Source organism: Vidua chalybeata, chromosome 3 (assembly GCF_026979565.1).
Source record: "Vidua chalybeata isolate OUT-0048 chromosome 3, bVidCha1 merged haplotype, whole genome shotgun sequence".
Lineage (NCBI taxonomy): Eukaryota > Metazoa > Chordata > Aves > Passeriformes > Viduidae > Vidua > Vidua chalybeata.
This window is the reverse complement of record NC_071532.1, coordinates 58,767,557-58,791,088: the sequence shown is the minus strand read 5'-3', so window position 1 is coordinate 58,791,088 and position 23,532 is coordinate 58,767,557. Positions and strand designations below refer to the sequence as shown.

At 37.2% G+C, this 23,532-nt stretch overlaps 1 protein-coding gene across 4 annotated transcripts in view; it reads right to left on the bottom strand.

The window, feature by feature from the left end:
• The window catches only part of MED23 (mediator complex subunit 23), a 37,940-nt gene extending 17,341 nt beyond the window's left edge, over positions 1 to 20,599 (bottom strand). For 3 of the 4 annotated variants that reach the window (XR_008429681.1, XM_053936851.1, XM_053936853.1), the window contains exons 1-14: positions 20,489 to 20,599; positions 17,722 to 17,753; positions 17,530 to 17,617; positions 16,573 to 16,697; positions 16,321 to 16,432; positions 15,430 to 15,528; positions 14,779 to 14,880; positions 13,763 to 13,832; positions 12,088 to 12,200; positions 10,832 to 10,927; positions 10,272 to 10,289; positions 3,562 to 3,762; positions 2,029 to 2,172; positions 517 to 662 (exon numbers count right to left, since the gene is read on the bottom strand). Coding sequence is in view for 3 of the 4 variants with exons in the window: in XM_053936851.1 (XP_053792826.1) it covers positions 517 to 662; positions 2,029 to 2,172; positions 3,562 to 3,762; positions 10,272 to 10,289; positions 10,832 to 10,927; positions 12,088 to 12,200; positions 13,763 to 13,832; positions 14,779 to 14,880; positions 15,430 to 15,528; positions 16,321 to 16,432; positions 16,573 to 16,697; positions 17,530 to 17,617; positions 17,722 to 17,753; positions 20,489 to 20,548 (1,406 nt within the window). In the remaining variant the exon portion in view is untranslated. The remainder of the gene's footprint in view (positions 1 to 516; positions 663 to 2,028; positions 2,173 to 3,561; positions 3,763 to 10,271; positions 10,290 to 10,831; positions 10,928 to 12,087; positions 12,201 to 13,762; positions 13,833 to 14,778; positions 14,881 to 15,429; positions 15,529 to 16,320; positions 16,433 to 16,572; positions 16,698 to 17,529; positions 17,618 to 17,721; positions 17,754 to 20,488) is intronic. The other variant, XM_053936852.1, reaches the window with a different exon arrangement.
• Between the last annotated feature and the right edge of the window lie 2,933 nt (positions 20,600 to 23,532).

Sequence of the window (23,532 nt, the reverse complement as noted above, 5' to 3'; positions counted from 1 at the left end):
AAGGAATACAGCTACAACAATCTCAGTCATAAAACCCATTATAAAATAATAGAAAAAAATCAAAATAGTTATTAATTGCATTACATCAAAAGAATTACTTCTTATGGACAGTTTCACGGTGTTACGATTTTTCTACATTGAAGAAATTGCTCAGGAAAAAAACACAGTTAAAAATCACCTTTCCAGACAAAAACTGAACCAAACTGCTTATCCAGGCTTTTCAAACCACAGCGTAACAAAACAAAATTGTCCATTTACTTTCAGATTCTCTATCAGTAATATAGACTAATTATTCTGAGATAAAATATATCATTTCCACTAGCTGGATAACAACACTTCACTTTTTATGAAATATTTTGAATTGGAGCTCTGTCTTTTTGAATGACTTTGAAGTCACTCTATTGATAACCTTTATACAGCATCCCATCACACAATACATTCTGAATACAGACTTGGAACTGCCAATTTCATTATTCTTAAACATAAATCAAAACATAACAAAATCCCCACACTCACTCATGGTGAAGTTTAAGAGAATGAGGAATGGGAATCTGCAACTTGGAGTTGTCACTATGGGCCTTCCGGTTCAGATGAATCCAAATGCAGGTCATTGCAAAAGCATGAGTTGACTGGGGTTTGTTAATGTCAGGTACGGGAATATACTAAAGAAAGAACACATTAATGTGACATACCATATGGATTAATGTGCAAAAACCAACTTAGATAGCCAGTATTCACAAGATCAGGTTTTCAGTAATTTTAACAAATTATCTAAGGCCTTGGCAAAAGGAAATTCATACTTAACAGTATAGAGTTCCCAGACATATATAGTTACAAAGCATATGCTTTTTCTCTCAGCCTCACACTTACACATTATTCAGAAACTAATTATGGTAACTCCTTCCATAGTAGGTACTCAGTGGTTCAACAGTATTTTTTGAAAATTCTGAATTATTCAGCGTCACAGTCAATCTTCAAACATTAATACACTTCTCATGAAAAGGTACAGATACAACACAAAATTAAAAAGTTTTGGATCCAGACTTAGCTACAGTACTGCCATTGGAAAAGGAACTCTGGCTCTCCCCTTTTGCCAACATCCACATTTCTTTCCCTTTTATACAGTTACTGCTGCAGAAACACCACTGACAGTGCAAATGAGACAGCACCAATACATCATCAACAGGATAGCAAGGCAGATCCTTTTAAGAGCAATGTCCAGAGATAACATTTTAAGTGCTTGTGAAACTGAATCTTAAAAAATGCTTCCTAGGATTCAGTTTACAAGCACTTAAAATGTAGCACTCAAAAAGCACCAGTCAAACAAAGACTTTGAATAAGTGTAACTTGGAGCCATCACTACAGGTGAAGTAAGTAGTCCTATTACTCTTCCAGTATCTGATGCTGACAAAAGCAATTGAAATCTTCTGAAACAAATTGTAATGAAAAATTTCTGTGGGTCAAAACTAACGTAGCAGGGGGAAAAATTTTTACATTATGAGTTTGATACATCACACACCTGTAGTTTTCTATCCATTCACCCAAAGTAAAAAGCACTACGATAAGACTAAGCAATCAGGACTTCACACTGACAGTGCTGCCAGAATTAAAGTTTAAGAACTTCATTAAGTGCCCCCTCCTCAGGAACTTTAATTCTAGGGGAATGTACCAAGTATGGATATGATTTGATCTTCGTCTGCAGAATGAATTTAAAGTACTACTCTGTTTCAACCCAGATGTACCAATACAATTACACATTATTCCTTTACAGTCTCCTCAGTGCTTTAGTAAACTCCTCAAAACCTTAGTCAAACCAAAGCCAAGGAAGAGAGGACTTAACGCAAGTTTTTCTTGCCCCTAAAAACAAACGTGGTTACATGGATATGAAATCCTCAAAAAAACTTACGAAACATCTCCCTCCAACTACGCAGCACACTGTTCTAAGAGTGACTCAAGAAGGATAGTAGTACTGACATATGAAGGTCCCAAGTTGAATTAAAAATACAACTTTTAATATCAGAGACTTACTTCTTTCTCAGGATACAGGAGGTCAAACAGCTTCATAACTGGGAGGAAGTCAGCCAGTGCATTCTTCTGGATGCTGCCAGAGATGAACTGGAGTAGCACCCACATCAGGTGGTCTCTTCCCTTAATGAGACCACGGCCTGCCAACTGTCAAGAACACTCAGTAACAGACAAATACAGCATGAGGAAGAAAAATCACTGCAAAGATTCTTATGAAACTAGAAGAGCAGACGAAAAGAGTTTCAGCAGAGAATTTTATATCAGGACTTAGGCAGAAACACACATCATTTTCAGAAAGAAGGGAAATAGGTACACTAGTTGTAGCACATGAACGGACTCTGTGAGGGCCACAATTAATGGTAAGACTTAAAATGCATGTAACTCCTGAGGATCACTGCTTTGAAACATTAGCAATACTTAAATATTGGCCTTAAATTGTCACCTTGTAAACCTGTAGTGAAGTACAGAATTGCCATTTACTAGCATCAGGCCACAGGTTTTATAAACTCCCACAAAGGAAGTCCCTGAGCCAGAACAACTTTGGTTTGCTTCATCTGGACTCACCTGGGTTTTTTTTTTTCTTTTTTTGTTAATTAACTTCTTTATCTGTAACAGCAACTCCCTAATAACTAATATTCTACTCTTATCTTGTTTGCTATAATTTTATACTAGATTTGTACAATTGTGTTTCATAATGCCTATTGTTTCAATGGTTTATTAACAGTAATTACAGGAATACAGCCCTGGTAAAATTAATTTCAAACAAAGACAGCAAAGAATTACAATCCATCACAAGTGGAACACAACATGCATAGAAAATTTTTATGTAACACGGAACTGTAGACAAATGAAGACGGAGCAACGTGTTGTACGTGTTGGAAACTGCATCTAAATAGCAAGGAGAAAGAACATCCCTACCCTACCATCAACAGCATACAGCTCTCTCAGCAAGGAGCTCTGGAGAACTGGCATCACCACCCTTAGAACTATAACCCTAAGCACCAGAGAAAAGGGTGTTCTAGTATCAGTTCAAATGAAATTATTACTAGGAAGTAATAATAACTTGGGACTGTGATTGCTAGTATCATCATAATTGGACAAATTACCTTTGATTGCTTGAGTAGACTGATTAGACAAACAGCAAGTTCCTACATCCATTTCCATGGCATGTTTTTTTTAGTCCACAAACAGAACAGGGCATTCACTCTGTTCAAAACTTGTTTGTAAACTGGATGCAACAGCACAGTACTTAGATCTTCTGAATTATGCCAGTTTATGTCTCTTTATTCTAGTTATTAGCCCACTTTGAATCCAAATAAAATGCAGCATCCTGTAACTGAATACACTAAAAACACACCTAGCTCACAGCACCATAACTTGAGAATTTGACTTCTAGAGTTATTAAAAAATTTAGTGATTAAAAATTTAATTAATTCTTAAGGTACTTCTTGCAGGGATGAGTGACCCTTTAAAAAAAAATACTGGTTTTGCTTTTTAAATCCCTCTTACCATGTGGGAGTGATACAAACAAATTACCTTTTGATGGAGTGACAGGACCATATGAGGAAAACTTGCAAACTGAAAGAGCACAAAGAAAATGAGCTGGCTGGAGAGATGCTGCCACAGAAGCTGACTGGTTCCACCATCATCAAACTTCTCTTCAGTCTCAGACCGTTCCATGGCATACACCACAAGATCCACCAGCTGGTCCTCCAGCACAGGGCAACGTTGCTTATGCTGTAAGGCAGAGATCAGATACAGTATTCCAAAAGCCTTGCCATTAACTCCAGAACTTGCACAGTTGCAGTTACAGTACAGTATTTTGACAGAAGGCTGGGAAGCATGAGATGAAGTCTGAACTTAAGTTAAGGATAAGCCAGTATATTAAAGCTGCACTATGTTACAGGTCACAATGATTTTTACATTTTATCATATATTCCAGAATTCCCCAACTCAGTTCCAAAACACAGCTCATCAATGCACAGATAACATCTGGTTTGGTTTTTTTTTTTTTTTTCTTTTTTTGCGCTGTTTTATAGCAGATTCAGGCAAAATGTTACTTCTCTGATCTCACACTCATAGAACACAGAGCCCATTCTTTAAACACACAGTGGAGGTTCTTTTATTTGATTTGGGTTTTTTTGCTGGCTTTTTCTTTTCATTCTTTCTTTTCTCTATTAAGTCCATTTCAAAAGTAGGAATCACGATAAAGAAATGTATCAATTATACCATCAAATTCAGAGAAAACATCCCAATACAAGATGAAGTTATTTGAAGAGTATTCTCTTTTTCACTCTCATATTGGGTTCACCTACCACCTGCAACTAGCAGCAGAATTAACATCTGGTTAATACCCCTATAACTAGACGCTGTCCTATTGACATAGCACCACAGGTTACTACATCAAAAATGCTTGGAAATTAATCAGTGCTGTGTTCTACATACTGTAAATAGAACAGAAATTACACATCAGAGTGAGGAGCCCCTCAGATGTTAGACTGCCACAGTCTTCACACTGAGCTATGCAAACCCAGATATAATTTAAAATACACACCATCCCTGATGATTTTTAATAATGAACAAGTAAGAAATGCATTATATATTCAGATATATTCTGTTAGTACAGAATATATAAAATAGAAAATATCAAATGTTAGTACATAAAGTAAGTCCACTACCAGTAATTTGGAACTCATATTATAAAGACTAGTATAAGACTAGTATAATGTCACGTTACAAGATCTTCAGTGCAACAACTTTTTGTTATTATCCTGCATTTGTATTGTTACACTCATATAATGTACTATAACTCAGGAAAAAAAAAAAACATGGCGAATTTAACTTATCTCAGAAAGTGCTAGCACTTTGGAAATAATGTAACCTGTTTGTTTCAAGGCAATCTGTACTCAGGAATGGTCACATTTATTAGTTTTTTTATTTGGCCTGATGCCTGTAACATAATGCAGCCTTAAAGAAAAAATTACTACTTTATGATACAAAAGAAAAGGAACTGAGCTGCTCAAACAGTAATCGTGAAAATGCATTATCCGTTTCTAGAGGCAAAAAGGTATATGTAAAAAAGTTTTAAAAGATCACTCCAATACTCATAAAACATTTCAGGGATGCCTTAGATGAATTCTTTGACTTACTAGCCAGGCAGCCTAACAAAAGGCTATATATAAAGATATAATAAAAGTAAAGAGAGATGCTGAAAGGAGATGCTTGTTCTACCTTCATTGATGATACTCTTTAGCTATGAAGAAAAAAGAAATTCTCTTCAATTAAAAATAGAATGCAAGAATTGGAAAAGTTGACAAAATACAGTGAACAGCATCCCCTGTTGCATGCTCTTTGCCAGCTTAAAACTGCAGAAAGCTACAATTCCAGCTGTGCTCTCTTGAAGCATGCTTAACACAAACCTCTAGCTAAGACAGAAAGCACCAATGATACCTCTTCTCCCAGTACGCAACGTCATTATTACAGACCAACCACGGTACAGGTTACAGAGAGCAGTACTGGCAACATCAGTTCAGAACACTTCGGGTCTTTCGTGGCTCATTTTTCTCCCCCTCCCAAGGCAACTACTTATGAAGCAGAGCAGGGTGCAACAGACAACACTACAGACTAGTTTATAATCCAGCATGCAAAACTACTATGTACAGGGCTTGAAATTTAATCGTTTGCTAAGCACTGGGTTAATGTCCAAAACCTAATCATGTTAGGCTATATTAATTTCGAATAAAGTTATTCAAAGAATACAACAGGAAAAATATTACTGTTAAAAAGAGAGCCAGAATTTCCAGTGGAAATTTTTGCTATTCTGAGTAATTCTAAGACTGGGAAAAGTTTAAGAGCCAGGAAATTAAAAAACGAATTCAAGCTTTTATTCTGAAAACCACACTTTCATTGCTTTAAAAACAATTTTCCATGAGAAAAATAGCAGTGCATCACATTCTATTCTCATTAATTTAATTTTCTGCCAATTTTTCTTCTCTGTATTTTCAGTGAATATACATTTTTGCAAAGATTTTGTATCTATAGTTTCAGAACTCTTGGAAATAAAATACCATGCTGCACAGGAACTCGCAGGATTGGGCCCTTGTTTTATAAGTTGCTCATAAGTGGAAGAAAAGGTCAGTATAAACTGAGATTAATAAAATTATAGGTAAGAGCTGATTACCCTCACAAATAAGTAGGAATTCATGTTTTGGCATGGCTTAGCTTAAATAAAACAAAAATGAACAATAAAAAAACCTGCAAATGCTGTTCTGGATTATGTATGAAAAAATATAGAATTCAAAAATTTCTGTGCTTTTCCCTTAAACATGACCCTAATTTTTACAGTTTGATTGTACAAACACATTCTCCATTTTGTTTGGAGAATGACATTTAAAGATCTGAAAATACTTAATTTCATTGAAAACATTATTGAACTATGACAAAATACGGAGGCGGGGGGGGAAGTGCTTACACGACAACTCGACATTAAAATTTCTCAAGGCCAGCACTGTAATGGATTACTGGTATTTCTTCAAGTGGATTAGAGCTTCAGTTGGATGGTGGCTTGTTCTAATTTGGGTTTGAATTTTTAATTCCTTCTTTTTCTGGGGTGTCGAAACAGGGTGGGTATCAAAGGGTGGAGCAGGAACATGGCTAGTATTAAAAGTATTTCCTTTAAGAAAAATATTTTAAGGAGTCAGTAAGGGTGGCTGATGGCTTTGATAGCTTTTCAGTATTTTAAACAAACAACATTTAGTAAATATCTACACTTTAGAAATGGACTCAGAAGACCAAATCACAGAGGCCAAGATCCCTACAAGAGTAAATGCTGTCTCTAGAAGTCCAATTCAAAATGTCTAAAGTAGTTAAAACATGGCAGAACTGCTCCCACACTTCCATTTTCAAAAACTGTATGCTATGAGGATACAAAACCTTAAAGCTTATTGTTTATATTATACCTGATTCTATCATCTCTCCCAAGTTTGGCAGCTATTCTCAAGTTTCCCTCATTAAAAAAAGGAGCAAGTTTCAACAAGGAACATACATGAGTGTTCTCAGCGCACACCCTTACAATCAGAAATCTATAAAAAATAATCACACCCCTTAAACTAAGTACTTTGCCATGTTATCACCAGTAAAATTGGATAGTAAGAGCCCAGCATCAACTGAAATTTTGAAAATAAAAGTGGAAGTCAATTTTTCAATATTGCATTATGTCATTCCTTTCACTTAACAGCTCAGCTTACAACAGCTTACCCATGCTAATTATCCTGGTTTGTAGCTAGCAGAGAACACAACTACACATTCACCTGCACAGACTAAGGTATATATAAGCTACAGATCACCACCACTGGTTTAAAGGTGACCAGCCAAATACACTATTTAAAGAGCAAAATAATTAATTCAATAGCTGCTAATTAAACATTTTGACATTACAGAAACAAAACACCTGAAAATTACCTCCTCTCTCAAATATTCCCCAAAATAACAGTTTTTGATTGATTAGAGGACTGCAACAAGAGCCTAACTGCAACTATGTAAGCAAAAATGGCACTTTATTCTTCATGCAAGTCTGTACATACAGAGAAGGTAAAGACGTAAACCAAAACCTCCAAAGAGAGTTCACGTCCTTAAGACATTACTTTAGCTCCGTTTTAAGAAACAGCTGTAAGATCCCTAAACCAAATCTTAATGTGGTATCAGTGCACTATGACACTCCAAACTGCTAATAATTTTCCAAAAAAACCAAATTGTTATATGGTTCAAAAAATTATTTAAAAAATAAATAAGAATTGAAATCGACACCCCAGCTAACAGGAGAATATAAATTGACATAGAATTGTTGAGTCATTTAGGTTGCATAAAGACCCTTAAGATAAGATTTCAACTGCAAACCATGATAATATACAGGATAAAATACAATTTACATCTTTACTTCCTATAGACCAATTCAAACAGATATACAAGAGTATGTCCACACAGAAGTACACAGTAGCAAAATCTCAGAGTCCCCAGACACCAACAAAAGAAACACTTTGAAGTCCATATTATTACATTTGGACTTAAAACCATATTCTTGATAAGGTTATTGGAAAACCTTATCCCACAAGAAAACTTAGAATCCTGAAAGGAACATGTGAATCTATAAACATACGATATTTTACCTTCATTTTTCTCCCTGCAAGGTTAACAGGACAGCTGGATTTGTGTATTTTTTACACAATTCAGAGATGGCTTGAGTAAATGGTTTTTAACACAGATCTGCTTAGTTAAGACTGAACCACAAAATTTCGTTGTTCATCTTCAAGAACTAGGACAAATCTGGCTGAACCATACCTAGATTGTGATGCCAAAAGATTCAAATGAAGGCTCCAATCCTGCAACTGGATCTGTGTAAATAGTTGACAGGCATACAAGCAACTCCACACAAATAATTAATGATCATAAATAAATAATGATCATTGCGTTGAGGTGTTTCTGTATTTATTCTGAAACAAACTTGGCACTATTTGCATTTCTAAGTGTCTTCTATAATAGCGACAGTTCAATTTCTGCAGGTTATTTCTCTAATAATAAAATACAACATTATCAGCCATTTTACTGAAAGCATTGATATAGTTACACAACTTCTGAAAAGCATGCTGACTATTTTTGTCAGGCGGCATTAACAAATTACAACAACAAATTGAAATGTGACACAAAGGTTATTTGTACCTAAAAACAAGTAAAATTTTAATGTTTTCCACAGTTTTACGCAGAGTATATTAACGTTTAAATGGAACATATTTCCTGTTCTATACCACTGTACCACCCACCTCTATATCTGTATTTCAACTCACATATTTTCAACTCACAAATTTTCAACATCTTTATGATGGTGTAACTGTAGTAGCACAGCTATAGTTCATGTTCTGTCAGCATTTCCTTTATAAGCTACATTCTTCACGTTTGTTCCTTGGCCATAAAAGTTCATGCCAGGATGAAACTTTGTGTAGGAATTCCTATACTAGCAAACAAATTTTAAAAGTATAATTTAATACATTTTATTTCTTCAATTACTTTTAGAGGACGGTGAAGTAGGAGTTAAAACCCAGCACTAACATAAATGGGTTTTTTTACATGAAATGACAGACCATCCATAGTTAGAAGAATAAAATGGGTTCAACATAATTTTTGTCTATATCTTGTATTATTTACCAGCTACAAGACGGATAGAGGAATAGTCTCATTTATCAACTCAATGCAGACACAGAAAGACACACAAATACTACTAATTTAAACAGTAAACCTAGCAGCTCAGTTCCAAGGTTTAACATTTCAGCTGCTTTAAGTCTCAGGTACAAAAGATTGTCATATACAACACAGAGTACTGTCAGCCAAGATGCAGGAATCTGTGCATTCAAAAACATTGTCCCAGTTCATAAAATGCACTGGTGTATTCCATTACATTGGGAAATGTACACAAGGTTTCAGGATCATGTAAATTTTATAGTCAAGTTACAAACCTGAAAAAAGTTTCTTAAATGGAAACACTGACACAACCTTCACTATAGTATTGCAAACAGCAACGCTATTTTATAAATCTTAAACACTGGTTTTTTTTTAAAGTAGGTGTGGCAATTATTAGTGTAATGAGGGATAAACTATAACACCCATAATTTAAAATTTCAAGCAGAAGTCCACTTGGTTGACTTGCTCAGGTGTTTATTCATTTAAACAAGTAGCCAAAATTTTAAGGAACTACTTTTTGTGTGGTATTCTGCACTAGTCTTCTTTCACCTAGATTGGAGAATATTATAATTGCCTGTTGGGAAGTTATTTACAGAGGCTTCCTAACGATAAGAAAATTCCACTAGTAAACCTTTATTTTTTTTAAATTATGTATTTACAGCCTTATATTTTTACAATTAAGTCCGGTGGATGCTTTTTCCACCGAATTAAGGAAAGAAATTTTGAACTAAAAATCTCTCCTCATCTGAAAATTCCAGCAAAGTTAAAGTTATGACTGGTAAGGGAAATAGTAGCAGTCCATTCCAATGAAAATTTTAGCGTCAAAGGACCACTGATTGTCAGCATCATGCTGCATCTCTCATATCTCTAGAGAATTGTAGTGAGAATTTGCCCTTGACTAATGGTCCTGCCAATTTCAAGCCCTGACTGTACATGTATTTTCTACCTGGAATCAGTGGCTACAAAGCGGCCAGCGTATCGTTAGTCACAATACAACAGTAAGGTTGTGAACATACCTGAGCAATGTTCAAGGTCTAGAGCATTGGAGGATGGGCAGGACAAGACAGGACAGAACAAAAATAAAGGAAGAAAAAAAGAAAAGACAAAACAGTGACTATGAGGCCAGCCTCAAGGATCCCCAAGTCAGACTAAGCCCCCCCATTCTAAGGTTTCAAAAGAAAAAAATGTAACAAAACAAAGCCCAGCTTCCAACTATTCTAGTACTATAACATTCCAATATAACAGAGAACAACAATGTTTTAAAAACCAAACTAACAATAACCAGTCTCCTACTGTCTGTCAAAGGTGTACTTGAGGCTGGCCTTATAGGAAAAAAAAGCAATGCAAAAAAAAATCATATTTTAAATCTCTACTTTTCAATTTAACATTCGTAAAGCAATATACAAATGATAGGAATAACAGTGTCCAATTAACCTAATATGATCTCATAAAAAAAAAAAAAAACACTCTCTGTACCTAAACTGTTTTGCTTAGTTAGCTATAGCAAAGAAAAGAGAAAAAGAATAGTGCAGATTCTATGCAGAATTAAATCACGTGTTACAGCACAGTACAGTACCTGCTTATTCAGACCTAGCATATTGCAGACCATATCCCTGGAATACGGTTGTTCCAGCACATATCTCAACAAAGCAGTCTGTGGCTCAAACAGATCCTTGAAAAAGAAACAAGCAATCACATACAAACATATATTGCCTCAAGATTATGTTTAATACTGAGCTTACATTTAACTGAATAAACAATGTAAGAATGAATGCTTAATTTATGCAGGTATGTATTATCTGGGAAATTGTCTTGCTCTCTTGTAACTAAAAGAAATGAGGAGATAATCATAGTTCTTAAGTGGCAGATTTTATGAGGTCCAAGTAGAAGAACCTTCTTCATCCAATAGAAGGATGGTACACTTCTTGGAAAAGCCTTGAACTCGAAGGAAACAAGGTAAGACAACTGAGGAAATGCACCAAAATGCATAAAAATCAGAACTGATGTGAAGAAATCAGGTATTAAACAACTGCTCACTGCATTTTCCCACAGCCTGAATCACTTTAAATAAAAATGTTATCTGGAGTTGGGTTCAGAACAAACACAAGGATCTGATTCCTCATGCAACATGAAGCTGAAATGTGGCACTCCTTGTCAAAGCAATGCTGAAAATACTAAAAGCTTACGGGGCTCAAGAAGAGTCTGAAAAAGTATTTGGGAGATGAAGGTTTACTAAATACAGAGAAACCACATCTCTGTCAGGAAACACACAAAATGATAAAGGCTGCAGATTGTGAGCACTATACATGTCACTAGACAGATCATACTTCCTTTCTTAGACATCTAGGGTATGGGGAATGGGATGCAGGACAACATGGACTTTTGTCCTGATCCTTTAAATTCTTTCAGTACACCACTACTTCACATTCAGAGTCTTAAGTTTAAATATGCAAACTTTAAGTCTGAACTGTAAATTATCTTTCCTGTGGAATAATGAAGAGCACAGAAAAGAAGAAATTACTTTCCCATTCTCTTCCACTAGCCAATTTTCCAATCAATTCTCTACTCTCACTTGCTCTCTCACATGCACACATCCACAAAGCACATTAAATTATATCTCATGTTCTTCAACAATCTGGACAGCAGTTATACCAAACATTACTTTCCAGGTCCTCTATATATAGCTTGAAATAATTGAAATATAAAACATCCACACCTTCAAAGTTAGCCTAACTGGAACAGATAGTCACGGTTGAAATTTTTCCCCCTTTAATGACACAGAAGTTTTGTTTTACTGAATGTAACAGGTTTAAGAAGTTTAATAAGGCATACCTTATCATATGGTAGGAGGCCTTTCAAAGGAAAACGAAGCGTTGTAGGATCCAGCTTCCATGAATTACACATGGCACCAGAATTATTTACCACAGGAAGGAGGCTACAGCGACCTATATGCAATGAAACATAAATTCTTAACCAGTGAAACTGGCCCATTGCCTAATCGTTTTGATGCAAAAACTGGCCTCAGCCATTTTTTATGCTCTCCTTAAATTTCCGCTGTTTAAAGGTTTTACCACAAGGATTGATTAAAACTGATTTTATTTTTCTAGTCAACTTTCAACTAATAAAATATCTACGCAGTAAAGTCACCATTTATTCACACTGGGTACCCCAAAAATAAAAGTATTTGCAAATATCAATCTATAAGCACCCTTAGATATTACCAGAATACTGCTCCCCTGCCACTGCTTGACCTAGGGATTTGATTTTGGCAGACTGACCCCTTTCTTCAAAGAAAATAGCCTTATAAATCTAAGTATAATATAGTCTTTCAATTTCCCTTCATTGACCCAGTGGGCAAGACTATGTCCAGTAAAGCAGCCAAACACAAGCGTGTGTATTCCAATTCAAGTCAATGAAGATCCAGTCAATGTAGTCAGCATAGCCTAGTGAGACCAAAACATATGAAGTGTGTTTGGTAGGCTGAATTTACACTTGTTAGTCAGTGTAGGTTAGACAACTAGCCTTTATTTTAGTTCTTAAACATAAGCATCTGAACTGAGCCCCAAGCAAACCTCTGTATCAGCATGTAAATTTAGGTGCCTCAATTTTGACCTCTCTCAGTCCATGACTTCTATTACCCAAACTGGCCATATTATTATCACATAAAATAAGATGTAAATAAATATTTATTTCTTCCCTTCAGTTTTATCTATACAGGTCTTTTAGACATACAACACTTGGAAAAATAAAATGTGATCCCTGTCAGCCACATAAATAAAAGCTATGCCACACTTTCAATGCTTCTGATGCTTCTGAAACAAAATGCTTTGGGAGCATTACAGATGAATTTACATTTTTAATTTCTGCACTAAAGAAGCTCTGTCACAATAAACCTTGCTCAGAAATAATGCTGTTCTTATTAAACTACTCAAAGCAAAAAGAAGACATTTTTATGTCTTCACATTAATCACATTAAAACAAAGCCAAATTTTGATCATCAGATTTCTAACAATAAACGAGGATGAGCATTTCTTTCACAGAAAAGTAGAACGAGTACCCATGTGAACTAGGAAATGTTCACCCAGAAGCCAGCAACAAGAGAAGAGGCTGAGCAGCTACAAAAGCTCTAGTGGAAACTGAAATCAAAACATTCCAAGACTAACATCCCAGTGGATATGTATTAACTTGGGCACACAAAACCTACAATTTCCCTACTCTACTAGTGACCTGTAGTTACAAACCATATGACCATGTAACAACTAGCACACTTCCACTACCAGCAGGTAGCAAAGAATTATTTTGATCTCATCAGTAAATTTTCCCTGTCAAAACAATACCTGAAAGGAACCAAGTCTGAGAACAAACTGAACAAGGGCAGAGGTACTAGATGAAACATAAGACCTGAATTATTTTGCTTAGATGATATAGATCCCAAGAGGCTCTAAGAAAAAAATAGTTCAAAATAAATTAATTCATTTTAAAGCCATTCATTAAGTCATTGTCTTACCACAAATAGAATTTATTCTTGCTGTAGGTCTGAAGGTATCCACAAAATCTGATACTAAATTACCTAGCAACTGGGTGAGAAAAGGAGAAAAAAAACAGGGTTTAAGTTCCAGACATTGAAAAGGAATATTTAAGACTTAAAAATATATATGTGTATGGATTTTAATAAAATATGCAGAAATCTACCAAAATAACTAGCTTCCTATTTCAAACAGTTGGAAAAATCATCTGGAACATAAAAGCACAAAATGAGCACAGTGGCATTAGAAAGGAGGTGCAGGAAGCACTCTTCCCTGTTTGCAATCAAGAAGGAGTTTATATAAGAACTGTTTCCTATGCAAACTATCTTATTTGAATGCATAACACTTAGAAACAGATTATTTAAAATAAACTATAATTTCTGTTCATAACAAATCTCTGCCACTGAATAACAACTCCAGATAGAAAAATTACCCAAATTAGTACAATCTACTTTAAATCGTCTTTCAAAAGACAGTAACAATTTTCCCAGCAATACAGGGGAGTTGGGATTTTACCCTTTTCCAAACACGTAGTTATTTTAACAGTATGCAAAATTAAAAACTGGATCAGTATTACACTTTTTTTTTTAAACAATGACAACTTTCATTCCACTAGAGTCCCAAATATCTCTACATAACTAAGTTTAAACATAGAAAACACTGGTCAGTTATTTAAAGTGATTTTTCTTATGCTGAAGATACAAAGAAAGCACACAGTGGCAGGTATGCATGACCTGCATTTCCAAACATATTCAATAAAACCAACTCAGTGTTTCAAGAGTTTTGAACATCAGACCATAGGTCAAAATTATAAGTTTCATGCAAGAACACAGGGAACTGCTGCTGCAATCACATCAAGCCTGTATCTTCATTTATGTGACTAAACACAGAGCTTACTGTTGAGCAGATTTTAAATTTTCACATGAACTTTGTTTTAAAATATAGGTATTGTGTGCAACAAAATTCCAGGGTACATTATTTTCTATCATATCATTACCCAGTGGGGAAGTTTTCCTTCAGGATATAGTTTTCTGATTTCTGTAACTGCAAAGTAGGCAGGCAGCAAACAAGCATTTCTTTCCAAGATGTAGGCTACCACCTATAAATAAAAAAATACATCAGTGTAAAAAATCCTGGATAGGGTAAATGAATGTGTAATCTGTTTAATAGTCTGAGACAGCCCACTAAAACAGTTACAAGAATTAAAATACTTTTTGTTAAGTTGTATTCTGATAGCAATACTTCAATAATTCTCAAACTTGTTTTTAATTGTTCAAGCCTAAGTTAGACTGTTTGAGCCATATTAAGACCATGCCTCTATGTCTGCCCATAAAGTACTGAAAAAAACCCCTATTTTTATTCACTAAGAAAAAACTATTCATCATTATTACATCCTATACATCTTACCTTAGTCAAGTCAAGCATTGGGCCTGACTCTCTTATTAGGGATCTTAACACTTACTTAAAATATCCCACAAAAGCATTTTGTTTACTGCATAAACTGCAATTACAGCAAAGAATTTGAACACAAAGAGTAAGACTTTCCTGTTGAACTACAATCAGAGCTATCCCAACCATCAGAAACTCACTAATAACAAGAGAACGAGGCCTATCTTCCTCTGTAGTGGTATAAAATCCATATAGTTACCTCTCTTGCTGCTAAAAGCTGCTGTACAACAGCTGAGCTCACAGTGTTTGGAATTGTTAGGATTTTCTCTAGGATGACTTTCAGCAGATCGCGCACACCCTGAAAGAGAGCACATGAAATTAATGCTCCTAGATACTCTTTATCGCTGGCAGAAAGATTACACAATCAATATGGTCAGACAATATTTTGACAGAAAAATTAGTTCTTGCTTCTAAGTGTCAGAAGACAAACTGCTACTGACAATATTAATACTGATTACATTAAAATTTAACACCAATTACATTAAATTCCTTCTGGAATGTCTCAGTCTTAAGATGCTCCAGAAGAGAAAGTAACTGTTGGTATTTGTTCTGCATCCAGAGACATCCCACCTACAATGCCTTTTGCAGCCTGACCAGAACACAGTGCTGTATTTTGTGTTTTCTGCTCTACCATCATCAACAATGCAGCGAAGTGATTATTGGCAAGACATATGTGGTCTCTTACTCCTTCTGTTGGAGCTGTACCATGCCAAGGACTCAGCTTTCAGGAGCTTTTTTGCTGTGTAGCAACAGAGGTAATGCAGATGACAGAATTCCAACCTTAATGCTTGATAGTTTTTATTTTCCGGTGTTTACCAGAAACAAACTTCTGCAACTGCATTAGGGTTATTTAGCTTGTAACTTAAAATGGAGGAAAGGGACTGTAACAGAAAAGTGTATGAAGAGTTACACTGTAAACACAAAATTATCTCTTAGGGTAAAGTTCAAAAAGCATTGGAAGTGCTCACTGAATTTTCTTTTGTAAGAAAAGCAGACTTTGAAAAACTGGATGTCTCTTAGATAAAATCACATACACAAAGGTAGCAAATAACATGTCTTTGCAAAGAGAAAGGAATGAGTGGAGAGATACCTTGTAGTCTACACCTCCGATAATCTTCCGAACCAATTTGAATGTTAATGCCCACAGCTGAGTCCTTTCCCACTCAAGTGTATCGGAGTTTATCAGAGATTCACAAACCATCCTAGCAGAAGAAGACAATGCAAGAATGAACAGCAGATAGTAAGTACATGTTTTCCAGCAGTAACTGTAGAATGTCATTGCAAAAATACCTCCAATATAACATCTTCCATGTAGCTAATCAATTATTCCAACATGGCTCACCTGGGTGGCAAAAGTCCAGTTTCTACTGCCATTGCTAGGCAGTCATAAAGAAAAGAAATTCTTTTAGGACTATGTTGGCTATGTATGAATCTTACAATCCATTGGACACACTGTTCATGGGACTCCTGAAAAAACAACAGAGGGGAGAAAGAATGTATTTACAGGCAGTGAAACAAACTATAAAATTCATATAGTATCCTACTATGAAAAAATAAAACTAACACAAGAACAGGACTATAAACCTACATCTTATCAGTTTATAGTAAACTGGATCACTTTACTTGGTAGAAATGATCCAGTTGCCCAACCTATAGTTTTTCCTACAAGTCTTCTGATCTTATTTGGAAGAAGCTCATTTGTCCAGCATAAGTTGAGGTCAGTTGTCCAGAAAAGGAAATATTTCCTAGCTTAACCACTGATTTCTGTAGTCAACTTTGGTTTTCACAAGCACAGTTAGCACAGACTAAAGTAAAATAGATCTGTTCTACATTATTTTTTCCCTTTCATAGTTATAATCAAATTCAGTGAAAATAAAGATGAACAGGTCTCCAATTATGGAGCAGTGTCTGGAGTTATCTAGCTTTTGAAAGGTGATTTTTTTAACTTAACCATCTTATTTTATTTTTTTCTCTTTTATCTATTTATTCACTTCTACCAAAAATTCTGTAACAAACTACCTTTTATTGTTTATTTCTTTACTGTTACACTTCTGTTTGCTTATCTTTATTTGCACTGCACACCAACCTCTACTGAACAACTATGTAACCTTACAAATCTCAAAACTACCTTTTTTTTCTTGCATAGGCTTCCTATATTCTTTACTACGCCATGTCTGAAATCAGATGCTGAATGACTGGACACATTCCTTACAGCTAAAGTGTTTGTCTACTAGAAAATATCTTTATATTAAAAAAGTATATAAAGTACAAAGATGTAAGCAACAAATCAAATGTTAACCTGGGAAAGACTGCTCCAGAACTGTCTAAAAGCTCCCAGGCAGCTGATCAGTTTGGTTCTCTCATCTTCAGGAGTGTCCATAAACATCCTAATGCAAACATGAATATTAGTTATTAGCAGTACCCAGTGAAACAAGTAGAAAAATACATTTACACATAAAACCTTGCACAAATAAAGCAGTATTACACTTACCCAGGAAAAGCTTCTTCAATTACTTCTGTTTTCTGTAAGAGAAAAACCCCAAGTAAGCTACTGTTAGAAGGTTTTCTATGACTATCATGGCCCCAGGATGAAGCACAAAAGACAAAGTCAATTGTTATGGGACTGTACCAGAGAATGATAGGTGTCTTCTGCTAAATCACACTATTCCAAAGATGAGATTGCTTTGTTTTCATACAGACATATAAAAGTTGTGGATCCAGATGAAGGCTTTGTTTCTTTGTTTTGGGTTGCTATTTTTTTTTTTGTCTTCTAAACACCTTGAGATCAATTCACTTCCCAAAGCTGGAGAAGTTGTTTAATTGTATTATTACAGCTCTCTTCTCATCACTTGAAAAACTAGTATTTTTGAATTCCATTAAGCTTCTGCCCCTCTTATGTTCCATGACATTCAGTTACATAAATCAATTAAATACAATTACTTTCTCATCCAAATTTAGATCCATTGCTTTTTAAATTTGATTGAATGATGTAATGGTCTTGTACTAGATAAAAAACCAAACATGAATATTCAATTTATCAGCTATAAGACCTTCCTTTACCCCCTCCCCCTCTTTTTCAACTTCATTTTGCTCAAAGGCTTCTACATCATTATTCTAGAACTTCAGCAAATGGGTTCTGGAAAATATTATCCTAAAGCCTTTCCTACCTTTTGTAAGAATTTCATATTATACTCAGGTGTGATCTCTCACTGACCATTATGTATTTTCATTGTCATATTACAGACATAAAAGCATGTAACAAAATCAACTTGCTGGTGTTCCTTTTCCATCATTTGGCCCAGAATTGTCTGTCACTGCTACTCAAGAAGCAAAGCAGAAGCTGACACTCATCTGATCTGCACAGAAAGCAAGGTAAAGCTTGCTGTTGTCCACCAAGTCTGTACCAGCAACAGGGAAAGCAGTAAGTTGCTATTTTATCAGTTATGGCTCCAAAAATACAGAGGAATTTTCTCAGGAACTATTTTGTTGCTGTTCCTTATGAATCTTAGGCAAATAACAGTACATAAAAACAGGCAGTGTGACAACACAGGCAAATGACAACATTAAAAATGTCAAAACAATCTGAATGGCAGCACCAAAATGAGGAATCAGTCCCGTGTAGGCAATTAATATGCTACAAGCAACTTAACACCACATAAAGAAAAGTACATCATACACCTTATAATGCCAACTTAAAACAGAATGGTTGGGCTTTTCCTTCCTCTACTGAAATTCATCACAAGGAAATAATTTTCAACTGCTCTGAGACCTACAGGTTCTTTCCACTTCAGACATTTCAATCAGCTTATTTTTTTGTCTGAAATGTCAGTCAGACTCCCATTCAGGATCAGCTTCTGTCACCCCAGTGTTTCCAACTGTGAATGTCTCATATCTACCAAGAAGTTCATTCATTTGTGCTCCATACAAGTGCGATTAATGACCCACTGACTTGGCTTCACAAAGGGAAAGTCCTGTTTAACTAATTTAATATCTTTCTATCATAAGGACACCCACCTAGAGAGGACAAAGAAAAGGCAGTGGAAGTACTTTTTCTGGATAATGCTTTTAATACTACCCCTCACAGCATCCTTCTGGACAAGCTGTTGAACTGTGGGATAAGCAGGTTCAGAGTGTGCTGGGTGAAGAAGTGGCTGGAGGGCAGAGCTCAAAGGGGTGCAGTCAGTGGGACTCCATCTGGCTGGTGATGGGTCGCCACTGGTGTTCCTCTGGGCTCAGTTCTAGAGTTCAATATATTTATATAATGGTGCAGGAGGTAAATGCACCATTAGCAAATCTCCTGATGATACTAAACTGGCAGGTGCTGTTGAATCTCTTGAGTGATGAGAGGTCTTACAAAAGGATGTGGATAGACTGGAGCACTGAGCAATCAGTGGCATGAAATTTAGCAACTGCCAGAGTCTGTACCTGGGACAGAGTACAAACAAGTACTCTGGGCACAAGAGTGAACTGCTGGGCACAAGTATAAACTGGGAGAGGAGTGGCTGGAGATCAGCCCTGCAGAAATGGATCTGGGAGTGCTGGTCAGCAGCAGCTCAGTGTGAGCCAGCAGGGAGAGCCTGGGCAGCCAGGAGGGCAAACCCCATCCCGGGATGCATCAAACCCTGTTCAACCACTCAGACAAAAGAGGCGATTATCCTGCTGCACTCAGCTTTGGTATGGCCACACCTGGAGTACTGTGAGCGGTTCTGGGGCCTTGAATGCATCCATGGGCAGGCAGCAAAGCTGGGTAAAGTGTTGGAAGGAATGCTGTATGAAAAATGGAGGAGACCTTTGGGGTAATTGTGCTTCGTTTTGCAGGCAGTATCGCGCGTGTGCATTCCCACAATCTGATCATGCCATTATGCTGGCTCGCCCACTCGGGTCATCCATCTTCTCCTAGTCTCCTTCAAAACTCCTTAAACTGCTTATTTTACAGCAAATTCAGCGCTCTGTAGTTGGCTAAGCACGCTGTTTTACGGCCAGTCCTCTGTCCCAGCTTTCCTATGAAGCCCAGCGGGGGCAGACGACAGCCCTGAAGGGCCCTTCCCCCACGGCTCCCCCGCCGCCGGGAACTGCGCCAAACACGGCCGGGGACGGCGGCGGGGCTCCACCGCACCGACAGCGCCATGAAAACCAAAAGCACCTCTCCCACCTGCTTTTCATCTCCTTCAGGACGGCCCCACCCCAGAGGGAGCACTGCGGGCCGCGGGGACCCGGACGCGGCCCCGGCAGCGGCTGCGCTCCGGGGACGTACTCACCACCACCTCCTCGAAGATGCTCTGCAGCTGCGTCTCCATGGGTACCATGGGGATCGCCATGGGGCCGGGCCGGGCCCGCCGGGCCCTTTGTCAGGCGCAGGCGGCGGCGCCCACCCCTCCTCCTCCTCCCCCCGCCCCGCCGGAAGCTCCGTCCCGGATCCCGCTCCCCGGGAAGCGGCTGCTCGGCACGGCTGTTCCGGGCGGCGGCGCCCGCCCCGGCCTGCCCACAGCGTGGGGGAAGCAACAGCGTCTTAAAACTTAGATTTGTTTTTCTTTTTGCAAAAATATTCGCTTTGGTTTTGCAAAATATTCTTTGGTTTTTGAATAATCTTTTCTTTGAATAATTTTTTCTTTGATAATTTGGCGAAATGCTGCTTCTGATTCTTATGGCAAGGAGCTGTATTAGGTATAAGGATCTCATTATTATGAGATCCCTCTCTGCAGGGCTGATCTCCAGCCACTTCTCTCCCTATTTCTACTGGAGCCCAGTTTGGTGTAATTACTGTGGAGTTATTAATTCCTGTAGTAAGTCATAGAACAATCTGAAAATGTGTTTATCTAAAGACATCCAGGAATACAGAATCACAGCACTGCAGAATGGGTCAGGTTGGAAGGAATCACAGTGGATGATCTGCTCCAACCTCCCTGCTCAAGCAGGGTCATCCCAGAGCACATGGCACAAAATTGTATCCAGATAGTTCTTGAGTAGCTCCAGTGAGGGAGACTCCAGAACCTCTCTGGACAATCTATTCTGGTGCTTGATCACCCACACAGTAAAGCTCTTCCTCACGTTCAGCTGGAACTTCCTGAGCATCAGTTCTGCCCATGTCCTCTTGTCCTTTTGCTTGGCGCCACTGAGAAGAGCCTAACTCCATCTCCTTGGCACCCTCCCTTCAGATACTGATAGACATTGATGAGGTCTCCTCTCAGTCATCTGCTCTGGAAGCTGAAAAGGCTCCCTCAGCCTTTCCTCATAAGAAAGGTGCTCCAGTCCCCCAGTCATCCTCTTAGGCCTCCACTGGATCCACTCCAGCAGCTCCGTGTCGCTCTTGGCAGAACTGGCCGCAGTAAAATGCAATAGTATTACATTTAAAAATGAGTTAGAATCACAGAATCATTAAGTTATGAAAAGACCTCTAAGAACATTGAATTCAACTGCCAAGCCCATCTCCAAACCATGTCCCCAAGGGCTACATCTACTCATTTTTTCACCACTTCCAGGGATATTGATTCTACCACTTTCCTGAGCAGTCTGTTTCAATGCCTAAATGCCCTTTCAGTGACAATTTTTTTTCCCAATATCCAATCTAAACCTCCCCTGGTGCTACTTGAGGCCATTTCCTTTTGTCCTATAGCTTGCTACCTGGGAGATGTGGCTGACCTCCACCTGTGCACAGCCTCCTATCTGGTAGAGAGCATTTTATATATATATATATATATTTGTGTATATATACACATATATATATTTTTGTGTATATATACATATATATATATTTGTGTATATATACATACATATATATATGTATGTATATATATATGCAGATATTTTTATACTAGAAAGAAATGTAAAACGCCAAATCAAGACAGTTCTAAAATGTTGTGTGTGTTTGATGCTGACACTATTTTCTGAGCTGTCTGTGGATGTTTGGCTGCAAACATCCAGCTAGTGCTGGTAAACACGTACAAACTTATGTCTTCAACAGAAAAATAAAGATGATCAACTCCCTGTCTGATCAACTATCAAGCTGATAACTAGAGGCCTCAGAGCAGTGAAAAATTAACATTTTCAGGCTTAGAGTTGAGTGGAAAATAGCAGAGTGGGGGAAATGCTCACATGGAATTGGATAGACAACTACTTGTTTTAAAGGTAAACAGCTTTTGTGTAAATAGGCCTGGAAGAATACATGACATAAACAATGAGAAATGTTATAAGTAAATTTAAGGAGTACAACAGAGAACAGTGATACATGAGGCATCAGTGCTTGCACAGCTACCAGAGATGTGTGTTATAGCCAACAGGCACAGGATGCTTTGAAGTCTGTGCTTTCTTTTCAGCAATGGGAAATACCTGGTTAGGAAACAAATAATGCTTACATGTGTATTATTTACCTAAATATACATAACAGATGATCATTGAAAACAGAGGGGATGCAATTGAAGGTCTGCTTGTGCTTGCTTGTCTTGCTCTTAGAATTGGGTTGCCCTCAGTCTTAACATGAAGTTATTTATTCTGTAAGAATTGTTCTTTATACTCTTCATTGTGTATTTATTTAAAGAGTGTTGCACAACAATCTGAAATGCCCATGTGCATCCCATCAAGACCCAGTGTCAGTACTTGTCCATCCAGGACAGACCACCTCATATATAAAATGACAATGCACAGGGTAGGTGTCTACTCAAATTCTGTGCCAAGTTCCTAATCCATTTCCACAGTGACTCATAAGAGGACTAGAAATGAGCCAAAAAGGAGTTGTTTTACTCATCATAATGTCTTATTATTATTTTGAGGACCAGTCTACTATTCTTACTTTTTTTCTGCCTTACTGCTCTGTCACACTTCTGGGCTAAGAGCCATTCCTATCCAACCCTAATATGTACAACATACAATCTGTCCACTACTTTGGTTTAAAAAATCAAGGTACAGTTGTATTAGGTAACTAGTACAACTTGTATTAGTTGCCTAATACAACTTTACCTTGATTTTAAGTCATTAGCCAACATACATTCTAAAGAGAACTTAGCATGCAAGCCTAAATCTAGATGGCCATATTTAGTAGACAGACTTGGTCTAATCCTAGTTAGGGTCCTGGTTCACCACTTGTCCCAAATACTATACCAAATTTCAAATTTTAAAACTGAAGCACTCAACCATGTAATAGCCTTGAACCCTCAAAGAGGTTCAAATGGTGATTTCTGTCCTGAATGAACATCTTGTCTAACCAGATCTCATTTTAACAAAACTGAAGTACCTATAATCCTACCTTTGTGTAGAAGAGTAGTAGAAAGAAGGCTCTTGGTCAGGCACAAGAAGTATGACCCATTAT